The 16,793-nt window shown below is 41.9% G+C and overlaps 1 protein-coding gene across 4 annotated transcripts; it reads left to right on the top strand.

Moving 5' to 3' along the window:
* The first annotated feature begins 933 nt into the window (after positions 1 to 933).
* On the top strand, positions 934 to 16,793 carry grhl1 (grainyhead-like transcription factor 1). 4 transcript variants are annotated; one of them, XM_015969988.3, is made up of 16 exons: positions 934 to 1,095; positions 2,759 to 2,948; positions 3,169 to 3,239; positions 4,366 to 4,496; positions 4,649 to 4,851; positions 5,355 to 5,437; positions 5,623 to 5,776; positions 5,872 to 5,983; positions 6,324 to 6,418; positions 7,656 to 7,899; positions 8,866 to 8,993; positions 10,800 to 10,828; positions 11,025 to 11,110; positions 14,468 to 14,553; positions 14,782 to 14,846; positions 15,638 to 16,793. In XM_015969988.3, the coding sequence occupies exons 1-16, from the start codon at positions 1,079 to 1,081 to the stop codon at positions 15,750 to 15,752; spliced, it is 1,809 nt and encodes a 602-aa protein (XP_015825474.3). In that variant the 5' UTR covers positions 934 to 1,078; the 3' UTR covers positions 15,753 to 16,793. The 4 variants fall into 4 exon arrangements, with proteins under 4 accessions (XP_015825474.3, XP_015825473.3, XP_015825476.3 ...); XM_015969987.3 differs by having other exon boundaries at positions 4,619 to 4,851; XM_015969990.3 differs by having other exon boundaries at positions 939 to 1,169; positions 4,619 to 4,851.

Below are 16,793 nucleotides of genomic sequence, written 5' to 3'. Positions count from 1 at the left end.
CTATATGCTTGCTTAGTAGGAGGATTGCTGTAAAGTGACACAGCAATGACACTAATCAGTGACTTGATGCAATTTGCTGGGTTCCTTATATAGGAAACATTATTTCTGATTGGCTTAATGAACTGACCTGAATTGGAATGTTTATTATGTGAAGTGCCTTGAGACGACTGTTGTCGTGTTTTGGTGCTGTACAAATAAAATTGAATTGAATTGAATTGAATTTATTGTATATGCATTTTCCGTAAATCCAAACAGATTCAGTTAACAATTTGAAATAAAATGGCAATGACATTAATCACTTGAGAAACAAATACTCTGGTGATTGGAACTGACTCCATTTGTCTGAAACTCAAATTCCAATGTTTTTATTTCTTTGTGCTTCGGATCATGAATGCATCACAAAGAAACAGAAATAAAACGATTTCTAATGTTTTCCCAGCGCCACAAACTCACAATCACTAATCATAATAAGAAATAGTTGATATGGAACATTTTCCTTCCTGAATCTGACTCGCTGTATTGGTTTAGATGGTATGGTCAGATCAGGAATGGTTAAAAATCAAAAATGGTATCGGCATCTGAAATCAGAATCGGGGCTGTTTTATTATTTAGATAAAAACATACGTTCTGAAGCACTCAAACAAAGTGCAGATAAGTGAATATTAACATTTTAGATCATTCCAGGTGAGTGTCCAGGTGAGTGTTTGTAAATAAATAAGAGTTAAAGAAGAATTCCTCCTGTTCGGTAAAAATCTCCTCATCTGAAGTCTGTCTACGGCTCCAGGTATAGGCCACCAGCTGAGCCAATCACCGCCGCACGCTGAGTAATTGACATCGAGACCACGCCCCCCGGACACCTGTAATCCAATCCGTGGCCTTGTCAGGTAAAAACCGGCCTCAATTTCTTAACGTTGCCCCCCCAAAAAAGCGAGAAAAGCCGACAAAACCCGTTCTCTCAGTAGGGGACACCTTGTTTGTTGCCGCGGCCCTCATCCAGCGCCAGTGAAGGAGTTTTCCAGCTAAAGAAGACGGGTCGGATTTTCAGAACCAACTAGAAAGTCCAGTTCGACCGACAGAGATGTCACAGGATGACAAGTAAGTTGTCCTGACTCTCCACTCCGAGACCTGCTCTAAGTCCACGCTCATTTTCCTCTAAAATTCTCAATTTGGTAAATATTCTTTTTGCATCTTTTCGCCTGATTTTATGGCATGGATAAAAAAAAAAAAAAAAAAACTCGGTGCATCTCTGACCTGCAGCTGCGGTTTGATATTTTAACACCTGTTCTGGTATTTGTCGCACTTTATTTTTTTCTTTTTACATGTTTTTTGCGTCATTTTAGGACTAAAACGTGGGTAAGTTTAATTCTCCCATGCAGCTTTCCCCCTGCCTGCTGCGTTCACCTGTCATGTTCAAGCCTGGACAGGTGTACCTTCACCTGTCGTGCGAGCCGAGGCTCCGGTTAGAACAAGGCTCCCATGATCGAAATGGGCGGTTTAGTGTTTGGTTTGTTGTAAACTGCAACAGTCCCGAGCGTGGATCAAACACTGGTTGTTCAGGAATAAACCCTACTAACCCTAACCAGCTGTTTTTCTGAGGAATGCGTGGCTTAGAATAAAAAAAGAACATCTGACTTGTTTTCCGTTAGGGGTGATCACACCACTCTGTGTGTATTATCAGGGCAACAACAACAAAAAAAGCACTTTTGAGAGGAGTGAAACTGTACACCTGCTAGGCGTTGGCCCCAACACAGACAATGTAAGCAAGCTCCGCACTATCTAGGCTTGTGGTGGATTTTTACGCTGCATAACTCAAATGTTTTGCCAAACTAAAACCTTCATTTAATCTATTCTTTCTCTTTTTGCCGATTCAAATGTTTATTTGCATTAAAATAACATTTAGCGCCATTCTGGTGTCATTTTTTCCTGTTTTTAAAAAGTCAGATTTTTGTATTCCTCCTATATTTCTCATTAAAGCAGCAGAATCAGATTACTGTTTGTTTCTTTGAAGGGGAAAAGCTGCATTTGTTGTAGAAACTTGACATGGAAACTGAGTTTGTACAGGAATGGTGGAAAAGGGTGAGCAGGTGTATTTTTGTGCTATTATTAGGTAAAAAGCAGATGGGTAAACATTTGGATTTACTGTAAACATGAGACGTGGCAGGAACAGCTTAGCTGTTTTGGGACCTGAAATGACAAAAAATGTTTTGAATCATTCATTTTGGTTCGGCGTACGAGTCGGTAAGGGCCCCACAAGATGGAAGCGTCAGGAAAAAGAAGTTAAAGGTGGCGATGAGTTCCTTAGAACTCGTGATTATTGCTCACCAACAGGTTCTGTCAACCAAAAAAAAACCCCACAGTAAAACCGCAGGAATGCGACCAAGTCAGGTGCGTCACTACCGGCCAGCTCCTCAGCCAATGGCGTTCCTCCGAACCGGAGTCGTTGCACTGGACGAGCCTGTAGCGCATCTTTTTTTTTCCACGCCACCGTTGTGCGATGGCTGAGATTTGTTGCACAATCGTTGAAAAGCCTGAACAACAAGTCCTGGAGATAAACAACCTTGACATGGTTGGTTTGTCACACTTATAACCAGTTTGTTGGTTTTTTTGAGTAGGCTCTGATTTATTTGTTATTTTTAAGTTCCTGGAACTAAAAAAAAAGGCATAACTGCTATCAACCAACGAGTGAAGCATACACTCTTCATGTAGAGTCGATTAGCACCCCAGTGACTAAAACAAACTTCTTCTTTTTTTGTTGCAGTAAGCGAGCAGTCTTGGTTCTGCAGAACAAGCAGGGCTATGGAGGCCAGCGTCGCTCCTTCACCACAGAAGACGAAGCCTGGAAGTCGTTTTTGGAGAACCCGCTGACCGCCGCTACCAAGGCCATGATGAGCATCAATGGAGACGAGGACAGTGCTGCAGCCCTGGGCTTCCTCTATGACTATTATGAGGTATGAGCTCTCAAAAAAGTTTTACAGTGTAGAATTTACGTTTTTTAGGCTACTGATGGAAATCCAACTTCTATAGTGACACCTGACCATTCAGGAGCATCTGTTAGGCAGAGCTGCTGTTTGTAACTGATCTAGCGGTGCACACAGACAGCAGGATGACCCGAGTTGTTGGATGTGATGTGGTCAGACGCTCAGCGGCTGTGTTTACCTTCGTATACAGGTGCCCAGGGACAAGAGAACAATACAGCCCAAGACTGAGTCTCTGGTCTCTGATGTGGATCCAAACAAAAGGTGCGCATCAGACCTCTCCTAATACCACCCCCTGTAAAAAGCTCAGCAAGCTGCACATGGCTCAAAATTTCACTTCTGGCTTCTGATTTTTTTAATTTACACACAAATATTTACTTTACAAGAATGCAGATTTAACACGAGTATAGTTAATAGTTCGGTTAAATTGCCGGGATTGTGTTTAAATGAAATTTTTTGTTTCAACTCTAAAAAAAAACTTGAATTCAAAGAGCAAGTTCACTGAAAAACATTTTTTTTTTACTTGTTATTTTTGAAATTCGATCAGTCACATGCAGGCTAAACATGAAAATAGTCTCCAACGCCTATTTGCTGCATTAGCCACCGGTAGAAAACAGACCTGGAAACACTCGGATTAGAAAAGCCAGTCAGATCTACGTCACGCTGTTAAAACACATTCACTTTGGCACTAGCATCCCGTAGAGATGCTAGTAGAAGCTAACTGTTAGCACTAACAACTTCACCACACGGCAGAACTCCTCCAGGCTTGTGTTATTTGTGGAGATCAAACATCAAGGTTGCAAAGCAAACAGTCAGTGGTAGAGTCGTGTTGCTGTTAGCCAATCAAAGAAGTCCGAATATCAGGAAATAGGACACCAAATCCTGCCATCTTTTGCTCCATTCTTGACCTGCTAACTTATATTTCCTGAAACAAGAGCGCCAGAGCTTTTTTTTTCATAGAAACTGAATCACAAGGTATTAATTTGTAGACACCACTGCAGATGTGTTGGAAACATCTCAGGTCTTAAATCTCAGGCCCCAAACCAAATAAAGTCCCGCTTTTACTAAATCAGTTGGAGATTCCGATTGAAAATTCAGAGCACCTTTATGTACCTTTTATTTTTTCAATTGTAAACAAACCAAGTAGTAGTTAAAAAATAATGTATAAGTTTTTACTTGCAGCATCATAATTTTAAGGGTTATAAACGACAAAAAAGTATCCTGTTTTTTATAGTTTTTCTAAATAAATCTGTATCTACCCATAAACCCAGAATCGGTGCATCTGTAATAAAATTGGCATTTGTGAATAAATATGATGTCATGCTATGAAACGGGTAGTATTTACTTTGGGCTGGTTTCCCTGATGTAGTCTACACTTTCTGCGTTTCAGGCTCCAGATCCAGCCCAGACATCCCATAGTTCCCCTCCAGGAAGCCAGTATGGAGAACAGGATCCAGGTCCTCAAGACACCCGTCAATATCCACCTGACGCAGGACAAGAGGACGCACTTCCCTTCACCAGGTTTGTTCGTGATCAGCAACATGCATACATACATACATAAAAATAAATAAATTTAATAAATAAATAAATCCAGATCGAAAACCAGAAACTGGTTCTTAGTCCACTGATTTTTGTTCGTTCAGATACGACTGTCACCGTTTCAATCGCCACAGTGCCAAACTACCCGGTCAAGACAGAAGTGCCCACCCACGGTTTCTCTGTGACCGTGCCAAACAACTGCAACGAAACTGACGGCCATGTTGGTGTCTTCAACCGCCACCTCACCCCCAGCGCGGTCCAGTGCAGCCCCGGCGCCCAGTCCCGCACGCCACCGGACTCCACCTTCTCAGAGGGATTCAAGGACGGTTCCCAGGAGGTGAGCGTTTCCTTTTGCCTCCTTTCTAAACTCTGCTAATGGTCTCAGTGCGGAGCCACCCCCCCCCCCCCCCCCCCCCCCCCCCGCCACCCCGCTGGGATCTTTCCCATCAGACAATGGGATATTCACCTGATCCCATGGAGCCAGCGGTGGGCTCAGCCTTCCCTGGTTTTATTTGAACATGCCAAAATAGTGGCCAGTGTGTTATTATGCCATTGTCTCACCAACACAATAAAGTGCTGTACTTTTCTCGTACAATAGCCAAAGTCTTTCCTCCCTCCTCTTTCTGTTTTTATCCTGGAGGGGAATTACCTTTAGAGTAACCCAACAGCGCTGAACACAGGAGGAGGGGTGGCACGGAAGCCATTTTTAATCATGTGAAGCAAACAGAAACTGCCATAAGAAATAAATATACTAAATCTGTTATTATTATTATTATTTGTCTCATGTGTCCCCCTTTTGCTCCACACACTATAAATATCCCTTTTCTTTGTGCGTTGCAGATGTTTTCCTTCCCGGGAGATCTCCAGTTACGAATGGCCTCCATGACGCCCGAGGACTACAATCAGTTTGGCACAGCGCCGGGGTAAGTCACGCCGCTGCGGACACAACTCCACACCGCCATTCAGGTCCCAACACCTCCCTGCTGAAAGGCCTCGTTCATGTCTGTCTCAGAGGAGACAGCGGACAACTGCTTTGTTTCAATAAAGAGAAAAAGAGTCTTTTCTTGATTTTTCTGCATGTTTTTTTTTTGTTCATCTGCACTTTTAGGAGTAATTTTGAGTACTCCCTTGAGGCGTCAAAGTCTCTGCGTCAGAAAACGGGCGACGGGACGATGACGTACCTCAACAAGGGACAGTTTTACCCGATCACCCTCAGGGAAGTCGACAACAAAGGCATCCAGCAACCCATCACCAAAGTCAGGGTAAGAAAAGCCAACGAAACGCCGCAGAACTAGGATTTGGTTGTCTAATTCTCTTCGTTAGCTGACAGGAATCTGTTTTATGGTGTTTTTGACAGAGTGTGGTGATGGTGGTGTTTGGGGAAGAAAAGTGCAGAGATGATCAGCTGAAACACTGGAAGTACTGGCACTCCAGGCAGCACACGGCTAAACAGAGGTGCCTCGACATCGGTGAGGTCCACAACCTCTGCTTTTGTCATCAGAAACTCCAGAATAAAGTTTTATTTTGAACAAAAAGGAAGCAAAGCAGGAAAAGGGGAGTTGTTTTATTGTTGGAGCTCCGTTCTACCAGTAAGGGATGATTACAGGGCTGTAAGGGGCTCAAATTCCAGTTTTGGTTTAAAAACAAGTGTTTTGAGTCGCTCAAAATCCTTTTTAATCTAAATTCCCATCAGAAGGTGGAAATAATTTAGATTTATTTTCAAATGTAGCCACTGTTTGGCTCTGCTGTCTAATGTTTAATATCATTTTGCTGAATATTAATGATGCTATGGATGCGTGTGTGTTTCAGCTGACTACAAGGAGAGCTTCAACACCATCGGCAACATTGAGGAGATTTCCTATAACGCCATTTCCTTCACCTGGGACACAAACGAAGAGGCAAAAGTAAGAAAAACACACGTTCACAAAAACAACCCAGATCATTTTATTTTTGATCACTTTCTGAAACAAAAATGCAAATATTAACTTTTTAATCTTAATTCTGACTGAATGGATAAATCCAGGACTTTAAAATCAGTTGGTTAGCACATGCCTCATAATGCACGGCGGTGCAGTTGGGAGAAGGGTGCAGGTTCAAATCCCTGCTGCAGCTTTTCTGTGGCATTTGTCTGAGGAGAAAAGCTTCATTGTGGATCTTTATGATAATTATCCACCTAACAGACAGTTGCACCATCTGCAGCTCTTGGCTGCAAACACTTGACATAAATAAAGTCACATGCACGTATCTTTTTCTGCACGATCCAGGATGTTGACTCGAAGCATCCACTTAAAGGATGTTCATCCTTGTTTGTTTTTGACACTTCATCCAGTGTGTAACCACCTCGCTGTCTGCTTTTCTTTTGAAACATCACCTCGGTACGATATTTGGTTTCAGATGAAGATGTGTTGTCCTAGAAGGTTTTAACTGTTCTAGATGATTCTTTTTTTTTTTTTAGATATCTGTAGGTTTAAGGTGACTTTTAATGTGGTGAAGTAAGATGAGACGCACAGCCTTCTACATGAGGAGGTGCGTGTTTGCCCTGAGGGGGTTAAATAAATATATCATCTATGTATTGATGGTAATTTAGCAAACAGCAGCCCCTGCTGCGTGTTTTGCATTGCCTTTATGTACGTTGTGGGAGTTTTTAACCTAAAGAATTAAAAAAAAACATTCAAACAAACCTGAAAAAACTGTTTTATGTTCTTTAATGATAATTTAAAATTATTTTAAAACATTAAAGAGTTTTAAAAGTAAATTTGATTATTGTAATGCTTCTAAATCTTATTTTACTGCTTTATGAATAAAAAGTACAAGATATACAAATTTATTTTATTGAATAAATATAAAATATGAGTAAAGTCAGCTGCTGACTCCTTGGATTCCCCCTGTCAGGTGTTTTTTGACCTTCTGTTGTGGATTTTGTTGACACAATGAGAACCTGGTTGCAGTAAAAACAGGACAAAGGAATATGAAATGAACATGTCGTTGCTCCAGTTGACCACCAGAGAGCAGCACAGAACGCTTGAATGCTGAAGGCCCAAATCTAACCTAAGGACAAAAACTTTAGTTTTAAAGGTTAATTTTGTGAATTCAGTTCATTCGTCACTCGTTTGTCTGACCGTCCATCATGTTTCTCCACAGATCTTCATTTCTGTGAACTGTCTGAGCACAGACTTCTCCTCTCAGAAGGGGGTGAAGGGCCTTCCCCTAAACCTGCAGATCGACACTTATAGTTACAACAACCGCAGCAACAAACCCATCCACCGCGCTTACTGCCAGATCAAAGTGTTCTGTGACAAGGGGGCGGAGAGGAAGATCCGGGATGAGGAGAGGAAACAGTCCCGCCGGAAAGGGAAGGTGTTGGATCTCAACCCTAGCCTTCAGTGTGAGTCCCGTTTTTTTAATGTGAATAAACCTGCAGACTCAAGCTACTGTGTTCCTCTCTGCATGTGTGTTCTTATCTTCAGAATATCTGCAGGACTGTGAAAAATTTTAAGGGATACTACGCAGTTTTGGCTGCTTTACTGCTGTGCTTTCGTCATTTTAACACCTTAATCTAACGGCTGAAACGTCTCCTCAGCCTTCATTAGTGTCTACAGGAGCGGTTAATTACTAAATCAAACAAATCAGCTGTGTTCTTGATCTAAAACATGCAGGAAACCTGCTCGAAGCAGACTCCAGCGCCAGCATGTTAGCTCCACTTTTATTAAGTCCAACAGTGAACGGACCAGAAAGTCAGAAGTTGCAAGTGCGGTATTCTGGCTAAAGGGCGGTGGGGTCTGAGTAACATTTCATTAACCCAGTAAAGGGTCGTTTTAGCACATACTGGCTTAAGAAAACAGTTTAAAAATCAGAAAAGTATGGTATCCCTTTAAAATCACTCCAAATTTATTTGCATTGATCTTTTTGAAGTTCAGAATCAGAATAGGTTTATTACCATTGTCAGTGAACAAACAATTCACAAACTAGGAACTTGCTTCGGTACTAATGTGCTACATATAACATGAATAATAAGATTAAAAATAGAATAAAATAGAATCAAATATAATTAAAAGTTGTTTTGCTCAATAGTTTCAGGTAGGTTTTTTTAAGGTTAGTTTGTAATTTTCAAACAAGGTCCAGTGAATGGAGACTTAACGGCTCCAGATCAGCCAACAGAGGGACTCAGCAGCATATTTATCACATTTCAAACTACCTCCACCTACCTGAGTGCTGTCAGTGCCATAAAGTAAATAAAATAAAATAAATCAGTCATTTCTTTTTATAAAAAGCAATGTGAATAATAAAAGTTTCCATAATAAAACCCAGCTGGAACTGTTGATAAATTATTGCTAAAGAGTTTTTCTTGCAGTTCCAGACGTGAAAGTCCCCCTCCTCCAGAAGCGAAACGATGTGACCATCTTCAAAACGATGTCCGACCTTGAGACCCAGCCGGTCCTCTTCATCCCTGACATCCACTTCTCGAACTTCCAGCGCCATGTGAGTGTTTAAACCAGCATACAATAAACCCGCTTCCTTTTATTGCCTTTTTCTCCAAACATGAGCATGATCCTGATGGTACGGTCATGCAGCGAGGATGGTGGTCCATAAACAGTTTGTTTTTCATCTCCCTCCCACCCATCTACCAGCTGGGTTGAGGTGACCTGCCTGCTTGCTTGTTGGCAGGAACAGATAGTTCTGATTTCCAGCTTTGATAGGCCTATGCTGATGGCAGAGTTTCAGAATGCTTACTCACACCATGAATCATTCACCAGTGACTCAAAACAAACCAGGAGTAGAACAAAACTAAAGCCCAATAGTTATCCTACCTTAAATCATGTGTTCGTATGCTCGGAGAAGACGAGGGCACACTTTAAACGGCGGAGCAGCTTTCTTATTGATTTATGTGTGCAGCGGAAGAAAAGAACCGAAAATACAGGAAAGCTGCGGGAATGAATGTGAGGTTATCAGCTTCAAACAGCTGCAATACATCCCCAGTGTGTGTGTGTGTGTGTGTGTGTGTGTGTGTGTGTGTGTGTGTGTGTGTGTGTGTGTGTGTGTGTGTGTGTGTGTGTGTGTGTGTGTGTGTGTGTGTGTGTGTGTGTGTGTGTGTGTGTGTGTGTGTGTGTGTGTGTGCATGCATGAATAAACGCCCATCCTGTACACGCAGAACACAAAATATTTAAACTGTTTTCTTTAATAATTGCAGTTGCGCGACTAATTGATGCAGTGTGACTGCCCCCTGCTGTTCACACAATGAACATCATGAGCTGAGTCCAATCGGCAAATATTTTCCCCCTGGTTTTAAAGTTTACTTTTGTAGGTGACCGAAGTACAGAGAGTTATTTTTTGTGATTTCAGCGAGGCTGAACTTGATTTAGGCTGTGCAATCAGACCCCGATAAGACGAGTTCACTGACTTTGCTCCCAGAATAGAAATCTGCTATCAGCCATAGATCAATAACGCCACAGAGCAGAATCGCTGCATGTTTCCAGGAATAAAAAAAGAAGGATTGATAATTAATTAGATTTCTTCAATCCAGTATTTGAAACTGGTTACATCCTCTCAATCAGTTTTCTAACTGTATTCCACTATAATCTGATTGTTTTAACCCATTTAATGAGTCTAGGGACAATTTGCAGGTTCTAAAATATTTTTTGATGCATTTTCACTCGTAGCGCTCTTTTTAGAGCTTCCCTCTCCCTTCTTACATGAACTTTTTCAGTTTTTGCTAGAAATAAACCGATATTTCAGTGGGCTGATACCATTTTTTTGTATGTACCTCTTTAGTAGAGCTGTTTTACAAATGGGCACATCCATAGCAGCCTGGTGCCAGATGTGATTTAAATGTATATTTACGTCATTGCTAAATAAATCCACCAATACGTCCAAAAAATTGGCCCAAAAAATCTGTTGACCTCTATATCAGCAATAGAAAAATCTATATCGGTTGATCTCTAGCTTTTATAATCAAATGTCTAAAAATGTTTTATTTTAAAAATATGAAAGCAGGATTCAGGTGTGAACTTTACTCTCCTTTCAGGATCATATGCTTTCCTCTGTATAAATATGCACATATGTATTGTTTGCAGCCAACGTTGACAAAACGTAAATGGGTCAACACCGGAAAGCATTTGGACTTGGCCGTTTACTTTTCCTTTGATCGAGTCGACTGATTTTCCGGCGACAGAAGGCGTATAGATGCAGTATTTACTCAACCGTTCTAATGGCAGAAACCATCAGCTGTGACTATTATCAAGTTTTTAACCATAAAACTGATCCGTGTGATTGTGTTTCTTCTTGCAGGCTTTCACAACAGAGGAGGGAGAAGACAGGTGAGGTGTTTTCACCATTTTCTTTACAGTAGTTTCGAACCGAGCCTACCTTTGACCCCTTCTCAGTAAATGGATACACGTGTGTGCATTTTGCTGTTTCTAGGAAAAGCCTTGTGGGTTTTAAGTTTAGGTTTATGGCCTGGAAATGTGGTGGCTACAGCCCTCTAATCAGTTATCTTGTGTGTTCCCGCTGCAGCTCAAGTATGAGGAGATTACCCTTCAGCGATGATGAGTTTGGTTCACCCCCGAACAAGGTGCCGCGAGTGGACGAGCCCAAGAAAGGTGATGCATGTGTGTTGATGTAGGGTAAAGGGCTCCGGGGGGATGCTCTGTTTTCTTTTGGGGTGAAATCGATGCGGTAAAGTGTTTGCACATGCGTGTCTGTGTTTGCTACGGTCTGCCTCTGAAGTCCACACACACACTCACACTCACACACACACACACGCACTGCCTCCCACGTACATGTACCAATGACCATGTGATCGTTCTAGGTCTTTCAAAACGCTTGCGCGTGCTCGAGGCCTGAAGTGCCTCGACAAACATCATGGCTCACTCCGTGAACACGTATGAGGAAATAAGAGTTTGCCCTTTTCCCTACATCCTATTTATAATCAGTCAGCAGTGGGGTTCTAACCGGTTTGTCCACTACAAAATGTTCACACACATATTTTTAAAAAGTTGTTAATGACTGAAGGAAAATCTGAGTTTTGAAGCATTTTTAGCATTAACTCCGATCCGTACAGAGAGCTAATTGAACCTGATAACCTGATCCATACAGCACATTTCAGACACAGAGGCAATTTTCTGTGTTTTCCACTAGTGAGAATGGCACGATCATTAAAATAACGTGACAGCACAATAAAAATACACAAATGAACATAGATCAAATTAAACACACTAACTAATTTCTGATTTAATAATCAATAAAAAGACAAAAGGGTCAGCAGTTACAATGCAGTAGGTGCAGCATAAGAAACGTGCATTCAAAGGTTAATGAATAAATGAAAGTTTTCAGTTCTGATTTAAAAGTTACTAGAATTGGGGCAGATTTGAGGTCATAAGGAAACTGATTCATAAAGATCTCAGGGCCGTATATACAGGGAGGAGGTCTGTCGTGTATTTTGGCCCCATTCCATTGAATGATTTATAAACTAGGAGGAGCACTCATTCATCCATCCATTTTTGGCCGCTCATCCGGATTCGGGTCGCGGAGCAACTAGCCTAAGCAGGGAGGCTCAGACTTCCCTCTCCCCAGCCACTTGGGCCAACTCATCTGGGGGAATCCTAAGGCGTTCACTGGCCAGCCGAGAAACACAGTCCCTCCAGCATGGTCTTCTCCTGGTTGGACGTGCCTGGAAAACCTCACTAGAGAGTCGTCCAGGAGACATCCTAACTAGATGCCCGAGCCACCTCAACTGGCTCTTCTTGATGTGGAGGAGCAGCGGGTCTACTCCGAACCCCTCCAGGATGACAGAGCTTCTCACCCTTTCTCTAAGGGAGAGCCCAGCCACTCTGCAGAGAAAACTGATTTCAGCCGCTTGAATCTGCAATCTTATTCTTTTGGTCTCTAACCAAAGCTCGTGACCACAGGTGAGGGTAGGAATGTAGATCGACTGGTAAATTGAGATGCAGATGCAGCACCAGTCTGCCAGTCAATCTCGCGTTCCATCTTTCCCTCACTCGTGAACAAGACTCCGAGATACTTAAACTCCTTCACTTGAGGCAGGACCTCATCCTCTGACCCGAAGAAGGCATTCTACCCTTTTCTGACACAAGATCATGGTCTCGGATTTAGAGGAGCTTATTCTCATCCCAGCTGCTTCACACTCGGCTGCGGACCACTCCAGAATCGGAGACAAAGAGCAGTTTTGGGGAAGTCCAACTCTCACCGGAAACGAGCCCGACTTACTGCCGGCAATGCGGACCAAGCTCAGACACCGGTCATATAGGGACCTAACAGCCCTTTCAGAGGGCCTGGAACCCTATACTCCCCCTCCTGAGGCGCCAGATGGTGGACCAAACTCCCCCCGTGCCCGGGAATTTGCCTCCGCGACCACCCGAGCCGCATTTCGCTTGGCATGCCGGTATCTATCAGCTGCCTCTGGAGTCCGACAGGCCTAAAGGACCCGATAGGACTCTTTCTTCAGCTTGATGGCGTCCATAACCATTCGTGTTCACCAGCGGGTTTGGGGGTTGCCACCCTGCGGCCGTAGCTCCAGTCGGCCGCCTCAACAATGGAAGCACGGGACATGGCCCACTCAGACTCAATGTCCCCCACCTCCCCTGGAAAATTTTGGAAGTTCTGTCGGAGGTGGGAAGTGAAACTTCTTCTGACTGGAGGCTCCGCCAGACGTTCCCAGCAGACCCTCACAATACTTTTTGGCTTTCCAGTTCTGACCGGTATCTTACCCCACCATCGAAGCCAACTCGCCAACTCGCCACCAGGTAGTGGTCAGTTCTTCACCAGAGCGTCCAAGACATGCAGCCGCAGATCAGATGAGATGACAAAAAAGTCGATCATCAAGCTGCAGCCTAAGGTATCCTTGTGCCAAGAGCACATGGACACTTTTATGCCTGAACATGTTCATTATGGACGATCTATGACGAGCACATAAATCCAATAATAAAACACCGCTCAAATTCAGATCAGGAGGTCGTTCCTCCCAACCACACCTCTCCAGATCTCACTGTCATTGTCCCCGTGGGCATTTAATTCCCCTAGCAGAACAAGGGAGTCACCGGAAGGAGCACTCTCCAAGCCCCCCCACCCCCCCCCCCCCCCCCACCCCCTCACCCTCCCCCCCCTCCCCTCTCCTCCAAAGACTCATAAAAAGGGTGGGTAATCTGAACTGTAGTTTGGTGCATAAGCTCAGACAACCGTCTGGACCCGTCCCCACACGTCGGCGGAGGGAGGCTACCCTCTCGTTCCCTGGGGTAAACCCCAACGTACAGGCACCAAGATGGGGGACAACTAATATGCTCACCCCTGCTCGACGCCTCTCAGTGGGGGCAACTCCAGAGTGGAAGAGTGTCCAGCCCCTCTCAAGGTAAATGGTTCTGGAGCCAGAGCTGTTTGTCAAGGTGAGTCCGAAGATCAGACCGCAAAGGTGTGCTGCACTTTGTCTGATCCCTCACCTACCTGTTTGCCATGGGCGACCCTATCAGAGGCATAAAGCCTTAGACAACTGAGCTCCTAAGATTGTTGGGACACTCAAACCCCTCCACCGTGGTAAGGTAGCAGCCCAGGGAGGGGTAGTAGAAACACTTTTAAATCCATTCTGTAGTTTACTGGTAACCAGTTTAAGGTGCAATCAGAACAAATAAGCTCTTATTTGTCATAGTATAAAATGATTGATGGTTCCTTTTCACCTGTGGTACACATTTTGGAACAACAGACAAAACTGGGATTTAAAAATAGAGGAACCTGTTAAACCAGTAAATCAGTGAGTGACAGAGATGTTCTGCACCGGGCTGTAAAAGTGCAGAGCCAATCCAACAGCTAAAGCTGATTTGAGTATCTCTATGTTCAAGTGTTTTCATTGTTTTTGGTTCCAGTAAGCCCTGAAATTTTAGAACCCGGTCATTAAACGTAATGACTACTTTATGACGTCTGCTTGCCTCTTCTCTCATGTCTCATAGTCCTTCTGTACGTGCGCAAGGAAACTGAGGAGGTGTTTGATGCCCTCATGCTGAAGAATCCCACGCTGCAAGGCCTGGTGGAAGCTGTGAGTCCATCTCAGACATTTTGTTCCTGTACTTTCTATTGTTTATTTTTGGGATTGAAGCTTCTTGTGAGGGAACAGGGAAGTTCTGGTGTCTAAAAGGCAAAGCTGTCACTTCAGATTGAAACATATGATTACAGGAGTCGTGTTCTGTGTGTGTGCGTGCGCGCATGTGTGTGTGTGCGCGCGTGCGAATTTAACACTGACATATGTTTTTGTTTTCCAAACCAGATTTCAGAGAAGTATGAGCTGCCTCTGGAGAAGGTTGGAAAGGTCTACAAGAAGTGCAAGAAAGGGTGAGCTCCAACTTCTTAATCTGTGCAGGAAAACATTAATAAATATAAGAAAAGTGTATCCGATGTTTTAATAATTCAACTTTCTGAAATAAACCAAGCTCAAAGGTTTTTATTTTGAACTTAACTTTTATGTCAAAAAGATTTTTTCTTGTTATTGGCCACAAGATTTTATTTATTTAACAATTTGTTGACTTTTGGTCAGTTTGAGTTAAAATATAATAATTATTATGATTATGATGATGATGAATATTATTATTATATATAAAAATTATTTTAATAAATATTAATAATAAAAAATCTATGTCATAGCTTGTAAAAGATATTTTTGAAATATCCACCAATTTTATTTTTGTGTGTGTGTTTATATTTAAACATTTTATTGAAGTAATTAATCTGATAGAAAATTTTTTTGTTGGTTTAAAAAGTAATTTGAAATAAATAATTATAATAATTCAGGGTAATCGATTAAAAATGTAGTAAAATTTCTGTTTCTTGGGGTCAATAAGTGTTTAAATATAAAATACTATTACTAGAAAATCAACAGCTGTTTTTTAACTATTTAAAATAAGTGATAATAATAGAAGGTAATGTTTTATTTATTAATTTATTTATTTTTCTCATTTCTTTTTTGTGTGTTTAGAATTTTTTCTTTTGTTGGTTTCAATTAAGTTCTGTGAATGATTAAACGGGATAAAGGTTTAAATCAGTCTTTTAGAAATGTTATTATTTATTGTTGTTGTTGTTTTTGTTGTTTTGTGGAGGATTCTCATGGCCTGCTTGTTTGTCATCAGTATTCTAGTTCACATGGACGACAACATCATCAAGCATTACTCCAACGAGGACACCTTCCAGATCAGCATGGAGGAGCTTGGTGGTATTTACAAACTGACCCTCACTGAGATCTGATTGGAGGATCCAAGCAGTGATGCAAAACAACTGGATCTGTCAGGTTTACACTTGTGATGGTGGACTTGGTCTGAAACTTAAGTAATCTGCTGTATGGTGTCAAAAAAAGTCCTCGGAAAGTCCAAAAATTAGGTCAAAGTCAGAGCTTTTAAAAAAATAACTTTGCGATGTAAGTTATACATGTCTTTAAATGTAAAGCTACTTTTCTGTGCACAGAAGCTGACAAACAAGGATGTATTTTTGTGTTTAGTGAAATTATGAGCTGTAACTCGGATGTTGTTGCCTTCTTTTGCAAATTCAGGGTTGCAGGGCAGTCGTGGAGCTGCTTTACCTCAAGCTGCATCTTTATTCATAGGTCAGAATTTTATTTAGAAAAATGAACACTTTTTTCCTCTATAAAGCCATAGCACTGATGCTTGCAGTCTGCAACATGGAATATTTCGCACTCAAAAAAGATGTTGGTGAATTGCTAATGGAGCCTTGTGGGTTCTGTGTGTTAATACTAAACAGTATGGCAGTATTGGTGGTAAAATACTGTATAAATGTGTGTTTTAAGCCTGTGATGCAGTTAAATTGAACATCATGTGTTCTTTCTTTTAGAAAACTAAGTATACATTAAACTAAGATGCTCTTTGTAAGTATTAAATGTTTGTTGTTGGTGAAAATGGCCACCGGTTTTTGTTTTTGTTGTGTGAATGTTAGGCTAGCTCCGTGAACATCCAGGACTGTGCATGAAGTCCCTGCAGTGCAATAATTACCGCTCAGGCACACTCACAAGTTGGTTTGTTCCGTCTGCCATAAACAATCCTGCTGAACCATTTTTTTTATTTGATGTAAATATTCACTGGAAATGGATTCCTATCATCCCACCCCCTTTTGTATCTCTTATTGTGTATATATTTATTACCATAAAGGATATGGGTCTCTGAATATGTAACGAACTTTCTAATACTATATTAAAATGTATGTTTGAAGTTATTCTAACATCACATCTAGGATGAAAGTGCTCAATAAAGCGTCACTCATGTGTATGATCAGAAA

This window comes from Nothobranchius furzeri, chromosome 18 (assembly GCF_043380555.1).
Source record: "Nothobranchius furzeri strain GRZ-AD chromosome 18, NfurGRZ-RIMD1, whole genome shotgun sequence".
NCBI lineage: Eukaryota > Metazoa > Chordata > Actinopteri > Cyprinodontiformes > Nothobranchiidae > Nothobranchius > Nothobranchius furzeri.
Note: the sequence above shows the minus strand (reverse complement) of the source record. Positions and strands in the feature narration are given on the sequence as shown.

Excerpts from the sequence above, each read along its gene's own strand:
- grhl1 (XM_015969987.3), top strand. Across the intron at positions 4,852-5,354 it reads TCAAGGACGGTTCCCAGGAG|ATGTTTTCCTTCCCGGGAGA; the intron begins GTGAGCGTTTCC and ends TGTGCGTTGCAG. Across the intron at positions 5,777-5,871 it reads AACCCATCACCAAAGTCAGG|AGTGTGGTGATGGTGGTGTT; the intron begins GTAAGAAAAGCC and ends TGTTTTTGACAG.